Below are 17,352 nucleotides of genomic sequence, written 5' to 3' on the forward strand. Positions count from 1 at the left end.
ACCAAGAACCATTAAGTGTGGGTCGGTCGATAGGCTCTTAGATTTTTTCTATAAAAAAATACATATTATAAACGTGTCATAAGTCAGTTTTGTGAAGGTCAGTTTTTTTTTACTTAATTTTGAACATTTTTTTCAAAACTAAATCTGGCGACTTAGGAGAAAATACATCTAGTAAAATTTGATAGCATTTTTGGTAAGATTTGACGTTCAAACGCAGGTGGTAGAAGTAACAAATGTGCTATTTTAGACGATCAATTTGAAGACAAAAATCATCTTGACATATTAAAAATATTTGCTGTACCCAGATTGGGCACTGATTCAATTAGTAGCAGATTTAATCTTTTCTCCAGCATAGAATTTGGCCCATAACAATCATTTCAAGTTTATTAAGTTATTTTGGAGACAGTACATCTATTTATTATACAGGCTAAATATATTATTCAGTTAATGGGAATTGGTTTTTAATTTAATTAATCCCCCAACTTTTTTTGTGGTTTTAGTTTCTGATTAAGTCTTACTTAATTCTAACTTTTATAATTTTGGAATGTTGATTTTGTGCTTACGACAAATCGGTAGAAATGCATTTTGTGCTATGTGTTTGTATGTAGAAGATAAATTGCATTTTGAAGTTAAAACACAATTATGTGCCATATTCATAATAATTATATAAGCGTTGAGCGAGCAAACCGATCGCGAAACATATAAGCCTAAAATGTTATAGAAACAATTAATTAAAGCGCGTTTTGTTCCAAGAGGTTGTGTGCTGTTCCATGTTTCTTGTTTGTGATTTTTTTGTTTCGTGTTATATATGTCTTTGGCGTTAACCCTGTGCCATTAAATGGGGTTTGTGTTTAAACGTTTGGCTACTGAGCTTGTTTCTGTAGTTTTTCATAAAAATATTGTATAAAACAAAACAAAACACAGTTCACCTTTAGCAAAACACATTATTTGCGTCGGGCCATTGTTCGAGTCGGCCGAGGAAGGGTAAACATTTAATATTTTAGGTAAGGCCTAACTGCCTACTAACCTTTTATGGGTTCATCCAAATTCAGATTTGATATGACCTACATTCCTGTTCATTAAGTTCTTCCATATTAAGATGTGTCGATTTTTATGTAAAGCGTTTATATTGGATTCAAAATGTAGCAGATTAATTGTTAATAATAATAATAATAAATTATTGTCAATAGTTAATACACATTTTGTTTTGCAAAATTTGTTATTTATGAATAAAAATGATATCAATATGAATATATCATCTTTTTTTACTGTTTTGATTGTGAATTTTGCGAATAAAGAAAATTTACTCACAATACGTAGAAGGGTAAATACAGGAACCTTTAATTTACAATTGTTTGAGCACATTAATGTACTGTTTATCGACATTTTTGAAAATGAAAGTCTTTGTATATAATGCACCAGTCAATTGTAACCACGGTCCCACCAGGTCCGTGGGTATACCGGGGATAGCCGGGGAAATGGGCCGTGTTTTTACCTTTCAGGTGGCCCCGCAGTGCCGGGTGAAGGCGGTGGTTTTGTCTTCGCTTACAATATAGCGGGGAATGGGTCTTACCTAGGGGTGCGGGGGCATTTGGCGGGGATTTTGCCATCTGTTCATCCCCGCAGAGTGGGGATTTTAGCCGGGGTTGGCTGGACCGAAAGTCAAGGTCCCCGCTATTCCCCGAACCTGGGGGGGGGGGGGGGCGTGGTTACAATTGACTGGTGAATAACATAGTTTGGTATAGAATATGACGTTCGAAACTATTTAGGAAGGATCGGAATAGTGGGATTGAAAAGAGCCTAACAGTAATTTTGAAAAACAAAAACAACAGATCGCAGTTTTTAATATTTACGTTCTAAAATTGAAGTATTTTGACTAAAAGCGTTATTAATTAACACTTTAAGAAAAATGAGTTTTTCGGCATATAACATCAAGTTTCGAACTTAAATATGAAATACTGCGACCTGATTTTTTGTCAGCAGTCTCATATCACTGGCTCTCAGACATGTTTGCAAAAATTGGTTCATAAATGTTTAAGACGGTCTATCTGTGGGAGTGCAGTTTTAAGTCAGTATGCTGTGTCCATATTTTCATGTATACCGACGAAATCCATGTAGTATGGTGTTAACAATGCCAAGGCTTTCAGAACAAAACTTATTGTAATTTCTTTCCTCAACCTCTGTTATTTTTTCTTCTTCTTTTAATTTGAAGAGCGACTTGATCAGTCATTGATATATCCCGATATTTTGACTTGATCCTTGAGTAGGGACTTCTGTGTTACTGCTTCTATCATTGTAACATGTCTTATGTAACAACTCGGCCATCTCCGGTAAGCTTCGACATAGACTATTCCTGTTTGATACTGGCCGAGGTGTCCGATTGGTCTTAATGTAACTAGCATTATGTATTCCTGTAAAAGTATCAATCATTTTTAAAATCAATAAGGAGGCACATATACGCAAAACTACACGAAAATCCTTCGTGCTGGGATCAGTCAGACAAAACCTTTAGTGAGGGTGGCCGCCTCGAGTCTGCCAAGTCTCAAATACAACTTCATGTTCTCTATGACACCATGTTTAGGCGGATTAGGTTCAAAGTAATGCTTATATATTTCGGGAAATGTTATTATACACATGCTATTGACTCTTATATTTAAAACACTTTTATGGCATTAATAAATGCCCTATTTCCATTCAAAGCTTGTGTTACGTTTTCCCTTCATCCATACGAGTTCGACCCGGCCTGTGACTTAGTACCTTGACGTTGGACAACACATAAATACATTATATACATCGAACGATATGTTACGCGTAAAAACACACTAATGCCCAGGCCTCAATTTCTCGAAACTTCTTAAGTCCCATATAACAGGATTAAGCTAATCTCACTATTTTTGTTGTTCTATAAAATATGTTATATTTACTTCTTCGAGAATTTTTAGAAATTATTTAGGAATAATCGGTATGATTATCAGAATAAATCATAAATGACCATAGCTTCCCGTTTTAGCCTCAAATCCGATTTCAGTCTCGAGCTCACAACTGTTATTCACTTATTACAATTTAAGTCCCCTCTAACTTGATGTTGAACTAAAAGGCCTAGTTTAAGGAATGTTTGGCATGATAATCCCCTGCTGTGCATCTTCTGCTAATTGCACTGGTGTTACAGTAGGGGTCAATTTCCTGTGTATTCGTTTATTGGCTCAGGGCCATTAAGGGACCAATTTTATAACAAAACTTCCAAAACTGCACATCAGGATACTCAGATCGGAGATCTGATAAGAGGGATCAAGGCAAGTAGATTAAGATAAATAAACAGAGGTTGTGTACTATACATTTGCTTATGTTGTTGTTGTTTTTTTGTTGTTTTTTTTTTGGCGGGGGGGGGGTCACTTATTGTAGGCTTAAACTAGGCCTTTTAAAACATTGCCACTCACAGAGTCACTCAGGGTTACACAGTTTTGTTAAAAGTTTTAACATGCCACTGACATGTTTTATTTTCCTTCCAATGTCCAAGATCACTAAAATATCAAGTAATTTTTTTTAATATATAAAACTTAAAAACATTTTTGATAACAATTCATTTTGAAAACCAATAATATACTCGTAATAGTAAGGAGCTAAAATAGAACAAGCACATAGTGACGTTTGATATTCTATGGACAAAATGTGTGCTCAAAAGAAAATTTGGGCACATGTTTCATTAAGAAGAAAAATGTGTACACTACATTAATAAAATTTGTACATATATATTACATCAAAACTTCAGCATATTACCAGCAACAAAACAGTTAAACATTCTAAATACGATTGTTAGTTCTGGGTAGTTGTAACAATTGTATACAAGTGTAAATGTAAGGCACCAAACCTTAATAAACCAGTGCCGAGTCAATAATGTATTGTTTTAGTTAATATCCATATATTTCCTCCTAAGTAATCATACTAGTCAACTCATCTCAATTCAACATCTTTATTTCCCCCATTGTTAGAGATGTTTATGACCTTAAACAGCATTTAAAAACAAAACAAATTTGAACAGTTTGTAAGCTGATGCTGTATTCATATATCACCTATACTTGGTATTAACCAAGTGTAAAATGTTCTCGAAATCAGCAGTCATAGGGTAAAAATACAAAATTCAAAGGCACCGTTTCAAAATTCTATCAAAAAGTTTTGAAATAATCACTTTTAAATTATCTTTATCAATATAAAAACATTATAATCATAAAACAATACAGTCAATCAGTGTTTAATGCTATCCATGTAATTTATTATATGATCAAAGTGTATGTGTCTTTGAATGATATAATCAATCAGTGTTTAATGCTATTCATGTTATTTATGATATGATCAAAGTGTATGTGTCTTTGCATGATATAATGGTAAAAAATTGTTTGTTTCTAATTTCCCTGTCATAAAATATAATGCAGGTAGGTCAGGATTTTTCTGTTTTGTTTAAGAAAAGTTGTGTCTTATTAATATCATTTTCATCATAACTGAAAAACTATTTTGCCTGTGTTCATTTGCACGTTTTTCCCTTGAAAGAAACTATTGAAACTGAATACCAAAACTGGCAAAAGGAGAACAGAAACACATAAAAAAAATTGGTGGTTTGGGAAATAGGAAACAAACAATTGTTCTTGTTTGCCATATGGTTAATAGGCTTTCTTCACAGCTTCTTTGGCTTTGATACAGAGGGGGTCTAATTCACCGTCTGAACCTGAAATAATTAATAATAAAACAGGTTGTAATGCTTTTATTTTGATATGGGTATTTATTGTGGCAACATTTTAATAATGTATAGAAAATTTTAAAAGCTATCAAACAAAATTGATTCAAATGTTTCCATTACTTAATAAGTACAAAAGTACCTAAAGGTAACATCTATATAATAACTAGTGCTAAATTGAATTGGTATGTGGCTTATAACTTGTATCTAAGTGTGTACAAAATAACTGATAATTATGTAAATGTACTGTTTTTCCAAGTTTATTTTCATATTCAATGCAATTTCGCTTAACCCAGATATTAACATTATGCTCTTTAGCGTTATTCTTGCTTTATATTACAGAAATACTTTATTAAAATGTAAATCATCTCCTGCTCATGCTTGTTACAATAACAGTTGCATCTGTTGTATTGTGAAAACTTGACTTTCACATTGTATGACCTGGATTTCATTATTTTAACATTGTGATATTTTCTATTTCCAATGAAAGGAGGATTGATCAAAGATTTTTGTTTGTTCATGCTGTTTTAACAAAAATGCTTAGGCCACTGTTTTTTTATTGTTTGTTTAACAAACCCGTCGCTCAGAAAAACTCAATTTCAGAAAGAAAAAAAATGGAAATCCAAAACTATTTTATTCCGTCCGCTCTTAATTTTACCTGTTGATTAAAATAAACACATTAACTTTTATCGTTTCTACAGCCAGTCGGCTTAAAGTAATCCAATCGTAAGCGCTGATTTTTGTATCCAGATGTTTGATTGGACAACGACGCTCAATGAAACATGGCTGACTGGTTACAGTTATGCTATTTCTTGGACAGCAAAACAGTAAATTCATTTGGTCAAAAAATAAATCAAGATATTGAATTTTTATTTTTATTTCATTTCGTCCTATTAGGAACATATTCAATCATGGCGGTTCGATAAACAAACAAAATAAAAAATAAAAGGACTCATGTCCAAGAAGCGATTTGCTTGCATGCCCTATTGTGTTCTGTGATACAGCATAAACACTCAGGAAGTAAAATAGCTTACCATAATCAAGCTCATTTATGTCACATGTGAAGACGGTTTCCCCATTGACACACAACTCAACAGCATTTCTGTCTTCTACCTTTACAAATTCAACAGTGTGGCCATCTTTGGTGAGAATAGCTGAAAGCATAATAATCATTTGTAGAGGTTTTAGCTATACATTAAGTGTTACAAAAAAGGAATCATACTTGAACATATTCTACATTATATCAAAACAAAAGGAACATGTGTTGAAATAAATAATAATATAATTATCATATTGTGTTGAAATACATAATTGACTTATCATGACTTCACATTGTCCTTCCATAAACTTTCCATTCTAAAGTATGTGTTAAGCAAAGGATCAAAGGGGCTTAGAGGCCTACAGATTTACTCATGCATACCTTTCACAGTAAGTAATCATAATGATCAAAATTAAAAAAAGTTAACCTTTAAGACCCTGCAGTCTTGAATCTCTGTATTCAACATTACCAACTGCTTCATATGGGCCATACTTGATGAAAACTTTGGCATTGGAAGGCATTTTCTGAAACATAATAGAATTCATGGCTATGGGTTTATTTACCTTATTTGATAAATATATCAAGATTAATGTTTGTAAAGATTTGCAAGCAAGTTTTCCGCCTGCGGCCAATCACTAATTAAAATTGACAAGCAGTATAATTTTCCAAATGTATGACCTCCATGAGTCTGTTTGGCAATTTTCCTTTTTGCATTATATATGCATCCATAGACAAAAGTGTAAAATGATGCCCTGACATTTCACAGCTCAATGATGAGCTAAAGTTTGCACTGAGAATTCACATTGAAACTGTTATTTGGCTAATTTCAGATTCTTCATATTGAAAGCAACCAACATAAGCCTATTTGTGAAGTTACTAGTTATAAGAATATACACATACTGACAGAGCATATGGGTTAATGTCTAAATGATACAGGAGTTTTCCTAAAACGGGTTAAACAGTGAAAGATGCCAATGAGGTGTATTTATGGGAAAAACTTTTAAAACGTTAAACTAAGCTAAAATGAAGATTTTTAGAACACTCTTAAGGTTGAAAAATAGTGATGTGTATCAAATAAGTCAAAGAAGTTAAACATCTGGATACTCTAGGCTTATATTAGTGTAATATAATAGACTTACTGCCATATAAAAATCGTAAACCAAAAATCTGTCAACATACATGTACACTCATTAAGAGTCACTTGGACTAGGATGATATATATACCAAATACCCGTTATTTTGATTTTATCAGAAAATTTTGTTGATTGAGATTTATAATAATTTAAGCTAATAAGTATCCCATGTAATTGCAATATGAACGAAAATCAGCTGATAATAATTTCGAGTTTTTTGTTTACATCGCGAAAATATATTGCAAATCATGTTTCTGACAAATAGAACGGATAGTTGGAGAAAGTTTACCACGGCTATGACTCTAAATCAATAAATATTCCCTTAGAAATTGAGGATGTTTCCCTATGATGACTTACAGCTTAATATTGTAGAGTAAATTGCAAGAAAAGTTTCGGTAACTAGGAAAGCCTTCCAAAGAAATCACAAAGTTGTCAATATTGCACGAATAGTGTCAAAATTGGCTACATACAACTATTTCTTTTCTTGTTAAGTGTTAGTCTGGAGTTCATTCCCCTTACTATATCGTTATTGTACTGTGACGAGGCAGACAAGTTTAGTGTATCAATTCTCTCAAAGTTGTTATATCTAAGTAAAAATGTGTTCAGAAGTACACCTGATTTTGATTGCAAGGGATATATTTATATTTTTTTAGCATTTTTCATACGTACATGTAGGTGTTCGTTTTTCATTTTATAGAAAAATTTAGCTTGGGAATAGGATTATTGGAATTAGTTAATCCCAGATTCAGCGTAAAGCCGTGCTCTTTTTAATAATGAAATAAAGATGGTCCCAGAGGAAACTTTATTTATCAATTTACATGCTATTACATTTGACAACAATGATAGAACATTTGTTGCTGTGTGAATCTGTTCAAAAAGTTGCACAGAAACAAAAGGAACAATGCGCGCGTGTAAAAAAGTATTGTTGAGAAATGCTGTAAGTATTGAATTGCACAGCCTTTGGCGAATAGTTTTGATATCAGTGTTAGCCGCCGAATCTCGGTCCAGGAAAGTAAAAACTAAACAAAGGCGCGCCACATGTGAGATAGTTTGACACTTCGGGTAACGATTATATTTTGAAAATTATTTACTCTAGGAAAGTTCACTGATATAAAAATACGCCAACGATTTTAGTCAGCCAACATAGAACTATTAGGTTCAGTAAGATAGTGGACTGACAGGCTAACATGCTACTAAGGTTGTGTGTGCCAGAAGATCAAATTACTGAATGCGATTCTACAGAACAGTGACTGTATACTATAAATCAGAAATGAAGGCAGCAGGAATGTGCAACTTGCGACTGAAAAATCCAAAGTCAAATCTCGTTGATTTTATTTTCATTGATAAAGATATGAGTCAGTGCAACATTTAATTTTGACTAAGTCGAATACTCATCTCATTGGCCTTTCCTCGACAGATGTCGAATCGTTTTTTAACGTTGAAAATAGTGTCCGATCGTCTAAGGATTGATTCTTATGTTTCGGGCGTTCATCTAGTATAAAGGCTCGGCCACGAATTCGCAAATCATTGAAGTGCGCTATCGCTCTCTGGAAAATTTCAACATCGAGGCCAAGCGTTCATGCTCCATTATCGCACGCAAAATGCGAATAAAGATTTATATTTACATTTCTCTTGTTCATTACTGTATTTTTTGTGGTTATAAAGATTTTTGTTGCATTAATGTTAGCGTTTATCAAGAAGATCATTTTGTTTCACATAAACATGACGCATGTATTTCTTGCCAAACTCCGCTTACAAAGGTCAAAAACGGTCGATCGGTTCATGCAAAATGGATGCAAATTCTATCTTACAGTAAATAAGTTGCAGATGTAAATATTAATTAATGATCCTTCCTTGCGTGACCGTTGATGAAAACTTATCCAGGGTGGAATTCAGTTTCAATCGTTATCAATCGTATGGTCATACTTCACTAAATTATTATTATCATCTATAATAGATGTTGCAATCGGAACACCTCGGCTAGTATCAAACATAATTGTTTATCTCGAAGCTTGCCGGAGAAGTCCAAGTTTTTATGATGGAACATATTGGTTATTTATACAACGCACACCATATAGTTGTTTCAATCGTATATCCAATTAAGACCAACAATGAATATCACCCCAACTGTGGTCGGGTCATTCTTTTCCGTTCAAATTAACCACAGCTATCATATTAAAAGTACATGTACTTTATATTGTCATTTTTACCATGCGGAACACATTTCAGTCCATTCACACTTTTTTTTGATAATAAGAAATAATATTTTGTTAAATTCGAATGAATGACAATTATTTTTATTAATATTGAATAGTGCGTACCGGATAACGATTTCAACATATGTATCATAATGCACTGATTATTACTATGATTATGAATATATTGCTTAAAATTTAATTGCTATGAATATTTTATAAATACCATGTGTCCATGTTTATTAAAATGTATTCGCCAGTTAGGCTTGATATAAATTTAAAATGGTAAGATAAGTTCCGAGATAATTAAGTATTGCTATGTACTTTAAAAGGTTGCCGTCACCCAGAAGTTACGCCCCTCTTACGTCAATTCTGGATTCGCCCTTGTAACTAGGTCGGAAATGTACGATTCGCTACATAAAGATTTGCCACAGTTGAGAAACGATTCACCATAGTTGTATAAATATTTGCCACAACTGTATAATGATCAGCCACCAGTTGTAATCAATGAAAGAAAGGCGCAAGTAAATTCAATATAGTATTGTGTAGCCTCAAATTTAAATTTAAACGAAAATATAATTTTAACTTTTATTAAATTATATTATTTTTAAATAATACACATAATGCTCCCATATTTATAATATCTAAGTGTTGATAAATGTTGTCTTTAATGTTTTAAAAATAATGCTTTTCGTAAATGAGCAAAACTAATTTCGTCCATATATCACGCCGTAGAAAGAACAGAACAACAATGTATTTTTCATGAAAAATGCTTAAATTAAGAAAGGTAAAAGCTTGACAACCCTTTCTCCATGATCTCTTAATGTCATATATCATAGTGAATAAAATTTGTTACATTCGCTTAGTCTACTTCCTCATTTTAACATGTCCTTCAATACAAGCTGCTAAGCTTGTCAGTCACAATCAGTGGGCACAGTCTCACTTAGTCTGGTAATAAATCTTGTGAAGTATATGTGTTTAGATAAGAACCAGCTTAGGTCAGTTGGTAAGAGTTCCATTGTGTTTATGGCGGTTGTGGCAGTGGTCGAAATTAGCATAAGCCCGCAAGCCCTGCACTGGTAAACTGTTTTTTGGTGTTACTCAGTCAGGGCTTGTTAAAAAAATATAGTAGTATATAAGAATGCGGGCTTGTTCATCCCTAAGACTAATTTGGATGACTGCGTGTGTTGGAGCCCCACACTTTGTGTACTTGTTCTCCCAGGTTTACTTTTCATTTTACGCTGTAGTATGTCTGGGTAGTCCTAAATAATGGACATTCAATACAGATTCTTCTAGTCCCAAACATGAAGAATCTGTCATATAAAAAAAAGTGTCCACTTACAGTTTGGACTTTGTGTCCGGTTAGCTCAGAGCACCATTCTAGTGTTCCGGCTGTCAAGAGTTCGAGCCACACATGTGCGCACTTTTCCTCCCAAGTTACATAACTCTCCTTTATGAAGTTTATGCTCTTGCATCTAGGAAAGCAGTCCAGTGGTAAAGTAGCAGTAGAACGAACAATCCATTTTTGATATCATTCTGTGTTTAGGTTTTTATGACAGAGATGTAGCCTGTTCTTTTTGGAAGAGGAAGGTAAGAAGAGCTCTGCCAACCGAATGTCCAGCAGAGAATATTACTTTTGACTACGCAGTGTTTTATTCCTCAAATATAATGAATAATACTTTGGGAATGTTATTAGCTCGACTATTCGAAGAATAAGGAGAGCTATACTACTCACCCAAGCGTCGGCGTCACCCCTTGGTTAAGGTTTTGCGTGCAAGCACACATAGGTTAACAGGGCTCTCACTAGGCTGAAATTTTTGGGAGAAGTGACTTCTCCCTTCAGTCAATTTAGGGAGAAGTGGGGAGACTTTAGGGAGAAGTGATACTTTTCGTAACACCTGATACAAAAACTATGCCATACCACACACCTAAGTTTACATTCACATTCAAATTAATTGCTATAACTATATAAAATGTTCACAAATAATGTATCATTTTTGGCTCAGCAAAAGTGTATTTGTCAGTGTCACATAGTTTATCTCCAAATAGCATCTAAAATGAATCAAACACCAAGACAGCTAAGGATTTGAAACAATCAAAATGAACTGTCAATATAGTAGGGGGACGAATCTTATTTTGGTACGTTCGGGATGGGTACGAATGTCACATTCAGCTATGCTGTTATATGCTTGTCTCTGGCTAAATAATTTTCAATATGCTGGCATTTAAGAACCAAATGACATTTAAATCACTGTTCTTGATGAAATTTTAACCAATACATAATGGGTGGTTGAAAAATATAACTCGGAAAAATGTTCTGACAAAATGGCGATCTCGCCGATTTTAAAGTCATCAACAGGAGAAAAATACTGTAAGTAAACACTATATAAAGCAAAAAAAGAAGATATTTTTGTGTTTACAAATCATTTTTTATCATGAACAGTTCACTTAAACCAATCAAATATTTGTTGATACGTCATGTTATAGATTTTCTTAGCGCCACCTTGCCGATGGCCCGAGATGGTTATGACCGTCTGCTTCAAAAGCAACAATGTTTAAAATGTCTTGCATTGTTTGTTCAATACATATATCAATTACTTTTTAACTTCTTAATGCTGAACAAGATTTTTCATAATTATTTCGCCTTTTCAATCTGATTAAAACAAACTTATTTCATTTGATCAGAGCTTCTCAATGTACATTCTGATTGGTTGACCATCAATAGCTCCGCCTACTGGCGATGTTTTGGTAATTGGATGACACGGCCCAATTATCGGATTAGGAGATTACCTAATTTTATGAATGGCTAATTGTGGTGTTTTGACTAATGTGACAGTGGCCAAAGACTGCTGATTGACAGATTTACAATGTGCTTTTTTTTTCGGCGAAGTCAATGTCGCTTTGATGATACAAATGGGCGAAGTCTGGGAATTTTAGGCGACCACTTCGCCCAAGTCGCCCCCCTCGCGAGAGCCCTGGTTAATATCTCAGCAACTACTTGAGGTATTGCATTGAGACTTTATACAATGGTACTCAACCATCCAACCTACTTAATTAACCAAGTTTGATAACTCTACTTTGCATTTAATGCCAATAATAGGCCTTTATTATTGACTTAGAAATTCTGGTTAAGGTTTTGTGTGCAAGCACACATAGGTTAATATCTCAGCAACTACTTGAGGTATTGCATTGAGACTTGATACAATGGTACTCAACCATCCAACCTACTCAATTAACCAAGTTAGATAACTCTAATTTGCATTTAATGCAAATAATAGGCCTTTATTATTTGACTTAGAAATTCTGGTTAAGGTTTTGTGTGCAAGCACACATAGGTTAATATCTCAGCAACTGCTTGAGGTATTGCATTGAGACTCGATACAATGGTACTCAACCATCCAACCTACTTAACTTACCAAGTTAGATAACTCTAGTTTGCATTTAATGCAAATAATTGCCCTTTATTATTTGACTCAGAAAATCTGGTTAAGGTTTTGCATGTAAGCACACATAGGTTAATATCTCAGCAACTACTGGATGAATTGCATTGAGACTTTATAAAATGGTACTCAACCATCCAATCTACTTAAATAACCAAGTAAGATAACTCTAGTTTGCATTAAATTCAAATATTGGCCCCTTTTTTATTCAACATAGAAATTCTGGTTAAGGTTTTGCATGTATTACAGTTAAGTCAATGCTTCAGCAACTACTGGATGTATTGCATTGAAACTTTACACACAAGCTCCCAAGCATTTAACCTTCTTATTTAATCAAGTAAGATAACTCTATCTTTCATATTATATAATTTTTGTCCCTTTATTATACGACTTAGAAATTCTGGTTAAGGTCTTGCATATTAGCACACATAGGATAATATCTCAGCAACTACTTGATGTATTGTATTGAGAATTTATACAATGGTATATTGCATTGAAATCTAATCTAACAGTGATCCATGCAAAACTTTTCAATCCTTACACTGAAAAGCGGCGGAATAGTCGAGCGCGCTGTCTCTGTGACAGCTCTTGTTTTTTATAATGTTTTGAATTATAATATGTCATTAAGATTAACAAAGACTTCTGATTAGTAGGATGCCAATTTTTTTGTATCGTTACGATCTTGGATGAGGTGTCAAGTAATTTGACAAGTTGTTTATTGCACCATTTTATTTTAAGTTACTGATAATTTAGCATGCTTGATAGAATTTTGAAGGTTCTAAAATGATGTTTTTAGGCAAAAAAATATTTGATTTTTTATTAAAGAGCGGTAGATTTCGTAGGGTGGGTGGTATATTGGTAGGGGGGTCTTAAAAGCGGTAGATTTTACTTACCTCTAGTAGAGTTCACATGTCTGCATACATGTTCCAGTGCATATTCAGTGCAACAAATTTTTGGAGTGATAAATTGAGGCGAAAATCTTTCAAAACCTTTTTTTTTTTAAAGCTTTTGGCAAAATGCAAAACCTACCACTGTCACTATCAAGTACATATGAACAAAAGATGTCTTATTTGTAGGGATGCAAACCAATATTCGAATATTCGAATATTCGATCAAACATTTGGTATTCGAATGTCAAAATCGGTATTCGAATATTCGAAAAAAGTTCAATAAAGAGAATAAAACACATTTTGCCTACAACGCTGATGTTGGTTATAAAGTTTGTTTGTCTTGTTTTTACAACGATTGGCCCCTTATGCCAGAGGTGTGAATGTGATGACTAGACACGCGTCATGTGTCATTTAGGTACATAACGCCGGGTACTATAAAAGGTCCCCCTACTTTTACAACAACTAGCTAGGGATCGGCTTTAACACCAATGTATTGTCTTGGCTGCAACTACTGTACAACAAAGCGCAAATGGAAGTGATGATATGAATGCCATGGGCTACAAAAATGTTGTTGCATATATGTGCTTTTTAAATAAACTGTTTCCATGTTTCGATACAATTTTCGTGCTTTGAAATGGATTTTAGGATATATTTCCTCTCTTGTTGTACAATAGCTGAGTCCAATGCACTTATGTTTTCGTTTAATTATTTTACTAGAACCGAGTTGGTTTGGGGTTTCCATATCTTTATTTAGTCAATTTAGAGGTCAATCTCAGAACGAGGCTGATTATCCTACGGAAAGACCCTCCATAGGCGCAAAACACTGTTTGACTAGGAATCCATCTAATTTCACATTGTTTACAAAAGGCAGCGGAATTGAATTATTCAATTTGTTGTTTGTAATGTTTTGCTTTTTTCTTCCTGAAAATGGAGAATTTCAAAGACTCATTTGGGGAAATCAGGGTCCGTTGCGCGTACTGGCTACGACAAAGTAGGGTAAAAAACGCCCCGGCTATTGCTTTAGCGAATAATAATAATATTTAATACATCTTCTAAAATACGTATTTCGGTAATCGAATATTCGAATATTCGATCGAAAGAATTACCGAATATTCGAATATCAATTTTGCCATTTGTTTGCATCCCTACTTATTTGACAACTGTTCATGCCTAATCCTACATTCAAATTTAAGGGAGAACAATAAGAAATTCAATTAAATGCATTATCATTTCTTAAGCATAACTCAGAAAGTCTATTTTCAAAAGGCATATGGATTCTGATTTGAGCCATAATATGGAGTCCGGGAATTTGCGTTACATCACAAACACTGTGGTGTCCTCTTTTTTAATATTTGCGTTTGTCAAATTTTATGCTGTATTAGGATAGAACAATATCTAAAGCAATTATATTTGAAATGGCATAACACTTCTAGCTTTAAATACAAAGTAATGTGGATTTTAAGTTTTATTGTTAGTAACACTGGACACCATATTACATTTAGCATTCTTATGAAGTCCAGTTGATTGTTTTCACTTATTTAGACCACTTACATCAATCAATAGCTTTATTTGAATTGCTTTAAATACAGAATCATGTATTTAGTTAAATATTTAGCAGTTTGTTACCTAGTTGAAGATTGATGTAACAAGACACAAAGTGAGATGTAACTGGACACAATTTGTGTAACAGGACACCAAAAACTGCACAAATTGTGTAACAGGACACCAAAAACTGCACAAATTGTGTAACAGGACACCAAAATCCACACTGGTGTCTTTGTTATGCACAAACAAAGTTGGAGTAATCACAATGCATCTCATGTATTTTATTATAAATTGTTTTCCATTCAGAAGTATATATAGATTCACTTATGCAAACACATTATTTTTGCGTATACATCATCTATATCGCCGTAGACGGTTGTCATATGCCATGGACGTAATACGGGACACGACTTTCTTCAGTCAATACTAAATAAAAGGTTATTTCTGTTGAATTAAATAATTGTAAAGGGTTTCCATACATCACTGATCACTTTGCTAAATAAAAGGACGTATTATGATACATTCTTGGCGACCAGTGAATGCCGCGATTTGTTGCCGACGTAATTTTTTTTTGAAGTCTTTCCTCGTTCATATTTGAGGTTGCCATGCTCGTCTTGTACCGTAAAAAGGCAACGAAAATACCGAAAATTGGTGAAACAGTTATGGATGTCGTAAACAGAACTGATAATACCGCGTTTCCGAGGTGTTGCACTAAGTATTTGTTACTAATATAAAAATAATGCGACGTAACAAAAAAGACACAACTTTCGCACCCGATAGTTGACTTCCCTGTCATTATAATCCGACGTTTTCCAGAACCACCAGTTTACGACATTATCAAAGTTCACGATCGATCACGTTGTTATCATGCTGCGCGAAGATGCATCGATGTCAAGGTCATGAGTTATAATGCTTTTTTCTGTGACGTAACAAGGTGGACACATTTGGTTACGTCGCATTACATGGTTTTATTTTGGAAAATAATAGTATTACCGCTGCTGAAATAAAACTGAAATTAGTAAATACAAATAAAATGTCCACGTTTTTATTTCACACAAATAAGCCTACAAGGATTACATAAAAAGAAATCACATTTAGTTTGTATTTTGAACAACCCCTCCTGAAAATGTCCGCACAGGACACCTGGAAAATGGATGATAAATGTATGATTTAAATGAAGTAACAGTTGCTTGAAAGGTCAACATCATATCAATAAAGACAGTTATTTGTCTTGAAAATTTTCTTTAATTTTACAAATCTGTATATCACATGTATTTCTCCAGATACATACGATTAAACTGAAATTTCTGTGATGTAACGCAAAATCCCGGACTCCATATTATGGCTCATTTTCTAAAAAAAAGAAACCAATTTTTTAAATTTCACTGACTTTTAATTTTAATGTCGAGGATACTTTCACCCAAGTCCCTTGGGGATAATTGGGCTTGTAGACTTGTAGGATTATTTTGCCCAAGTCACACTATATAAAAACTGTCACCTGTCAGCTAAAGGCAAGTTTTTTTGTGACTATAAACTTATATGAGAAAGTCGGTCTGTAAAAGTAACTGTTGCAAGATATGTTTACGCCTTGGTGGCCTTGTGGTTCAGACGTCAGGCCCCATGACATTTCCCAAACATTCCATATCTCCTAGAAATTTTGATCCATCCATCTATTTCTGGGCAGAGGATGTGAATATCCTCTGGAATATTTTAGGGGGATAAAAAACAACACAAATTCTTCATTACAGAAATTTTCTCACAGGGTTGAGTTTTTATCATTGTGTCTAAGGCAATGCCCTCGCTGCCCTGTAGGTTAATTAGATTATCGATAGATGGTGGTTATATTTACTACGCTTACTCAATCAGAAAGGCACAGGTTTTGGTTTTTACACTTTTTTGATAGCATCTTTGAATTTTAATTATTTCATTGATCAAATTGGAATTAGGGCCAAGTATGCTTGTCAGATGAAAGGTGGATTTTTATTGGCAAAATCAGAGAGACCCGGTTAACACCTGGTTAATGCGCAGGGCCTTTTAACCCTTCTTTGCTAAAGCTGAAACCTGGTTACTTCCTGAAGGGCCAGACCCTTTTTTTACCAAAATAGTGTCTGAAGGTCCCCATTTTTTTTTTTGTGTGTTAATATAATTAAAATATTAATCAAGGTTTTGTTTTTTATTGATAAATTTACTGCTGTATTGATAGTTCATTTCATTTTTTTCCAAAATATTTGAAAAAGTTCTCTTAAAATTTTCCCCAAAACTGAAAAACACCTTGTTCTTTTCCCATAAAAGGGCTAGGGTGTCTTTCCCAAAGTGGTAAAAATATCCTGGTGTGTTTCTTTAACTTCTACAAATTTTAAACAAAAGAATTAATGAAGATA

The 17,352-nt window shown here is 33.8% G+C and overlaps 2 protein-coding genes across 3 annotated transcripts in view; one reads left to right on the forward strand and one right to left on the reverse strand.

Moving 5' to 3' along the window:
• Positions 1-4,182: 4,182 nt before the first annotated feature.
• LOC128221690 (UPF0728 protein-like) lies at positions 4,183-7,345 on the reverse strand. The gene is made up of 4 exons (XM_052930294.1): positions 7,259-7,345; positions 6,196-6,292; positions 5,764-5,883; positions 4,183-4,720 (listed from the first exon to the last, which is right to left on the reverse strand). Exons 2-4 carry the CDS (start codon positions 6,287-6,289, stop codon positions 4,656-4,658), a joined length of 279 nt encoding a protein of 92 aa, XP_052786254.1. The 5' UTR covers positions 6,290-6,292; positions 7,259-7,345; the 3' UTR covers positions 4,183-4,655.
• Positions 7,346-9,830: 2,485 nt separating this feature from the next.
• The window catches only part of LOC128207130 (helicase with zinc finger domain 2-like), a 103,174-nt gene continuing 95,652 nt past the window's right edge, over positions 9,831-17,352 (forward strand). For both annotated transcript variants that reach the window (XM_052909925.1, XM_052909900.1), the window contains exon 1: positions 9,831-9,883. The gene's annotated coding sequence lies outside the window, so the exon portion shown is untranslated. The remainder of the gene's footprint in view (positions 9,884-17,352) is intronic.

Source organism: Mya arenaria, chromosome 2 (genome assembly GCF_026914265.1).
Source record: "Mya arenaria isolate MELC-2E11 chromosome 2, ASM2691426v1".
NCBI classification, from domain to species: domain Eukaryota; kingdom Metazoa; phylum Mollusca; class Bivalvia; order Myida; family Myidae; genus Mya; species Mya arenaria.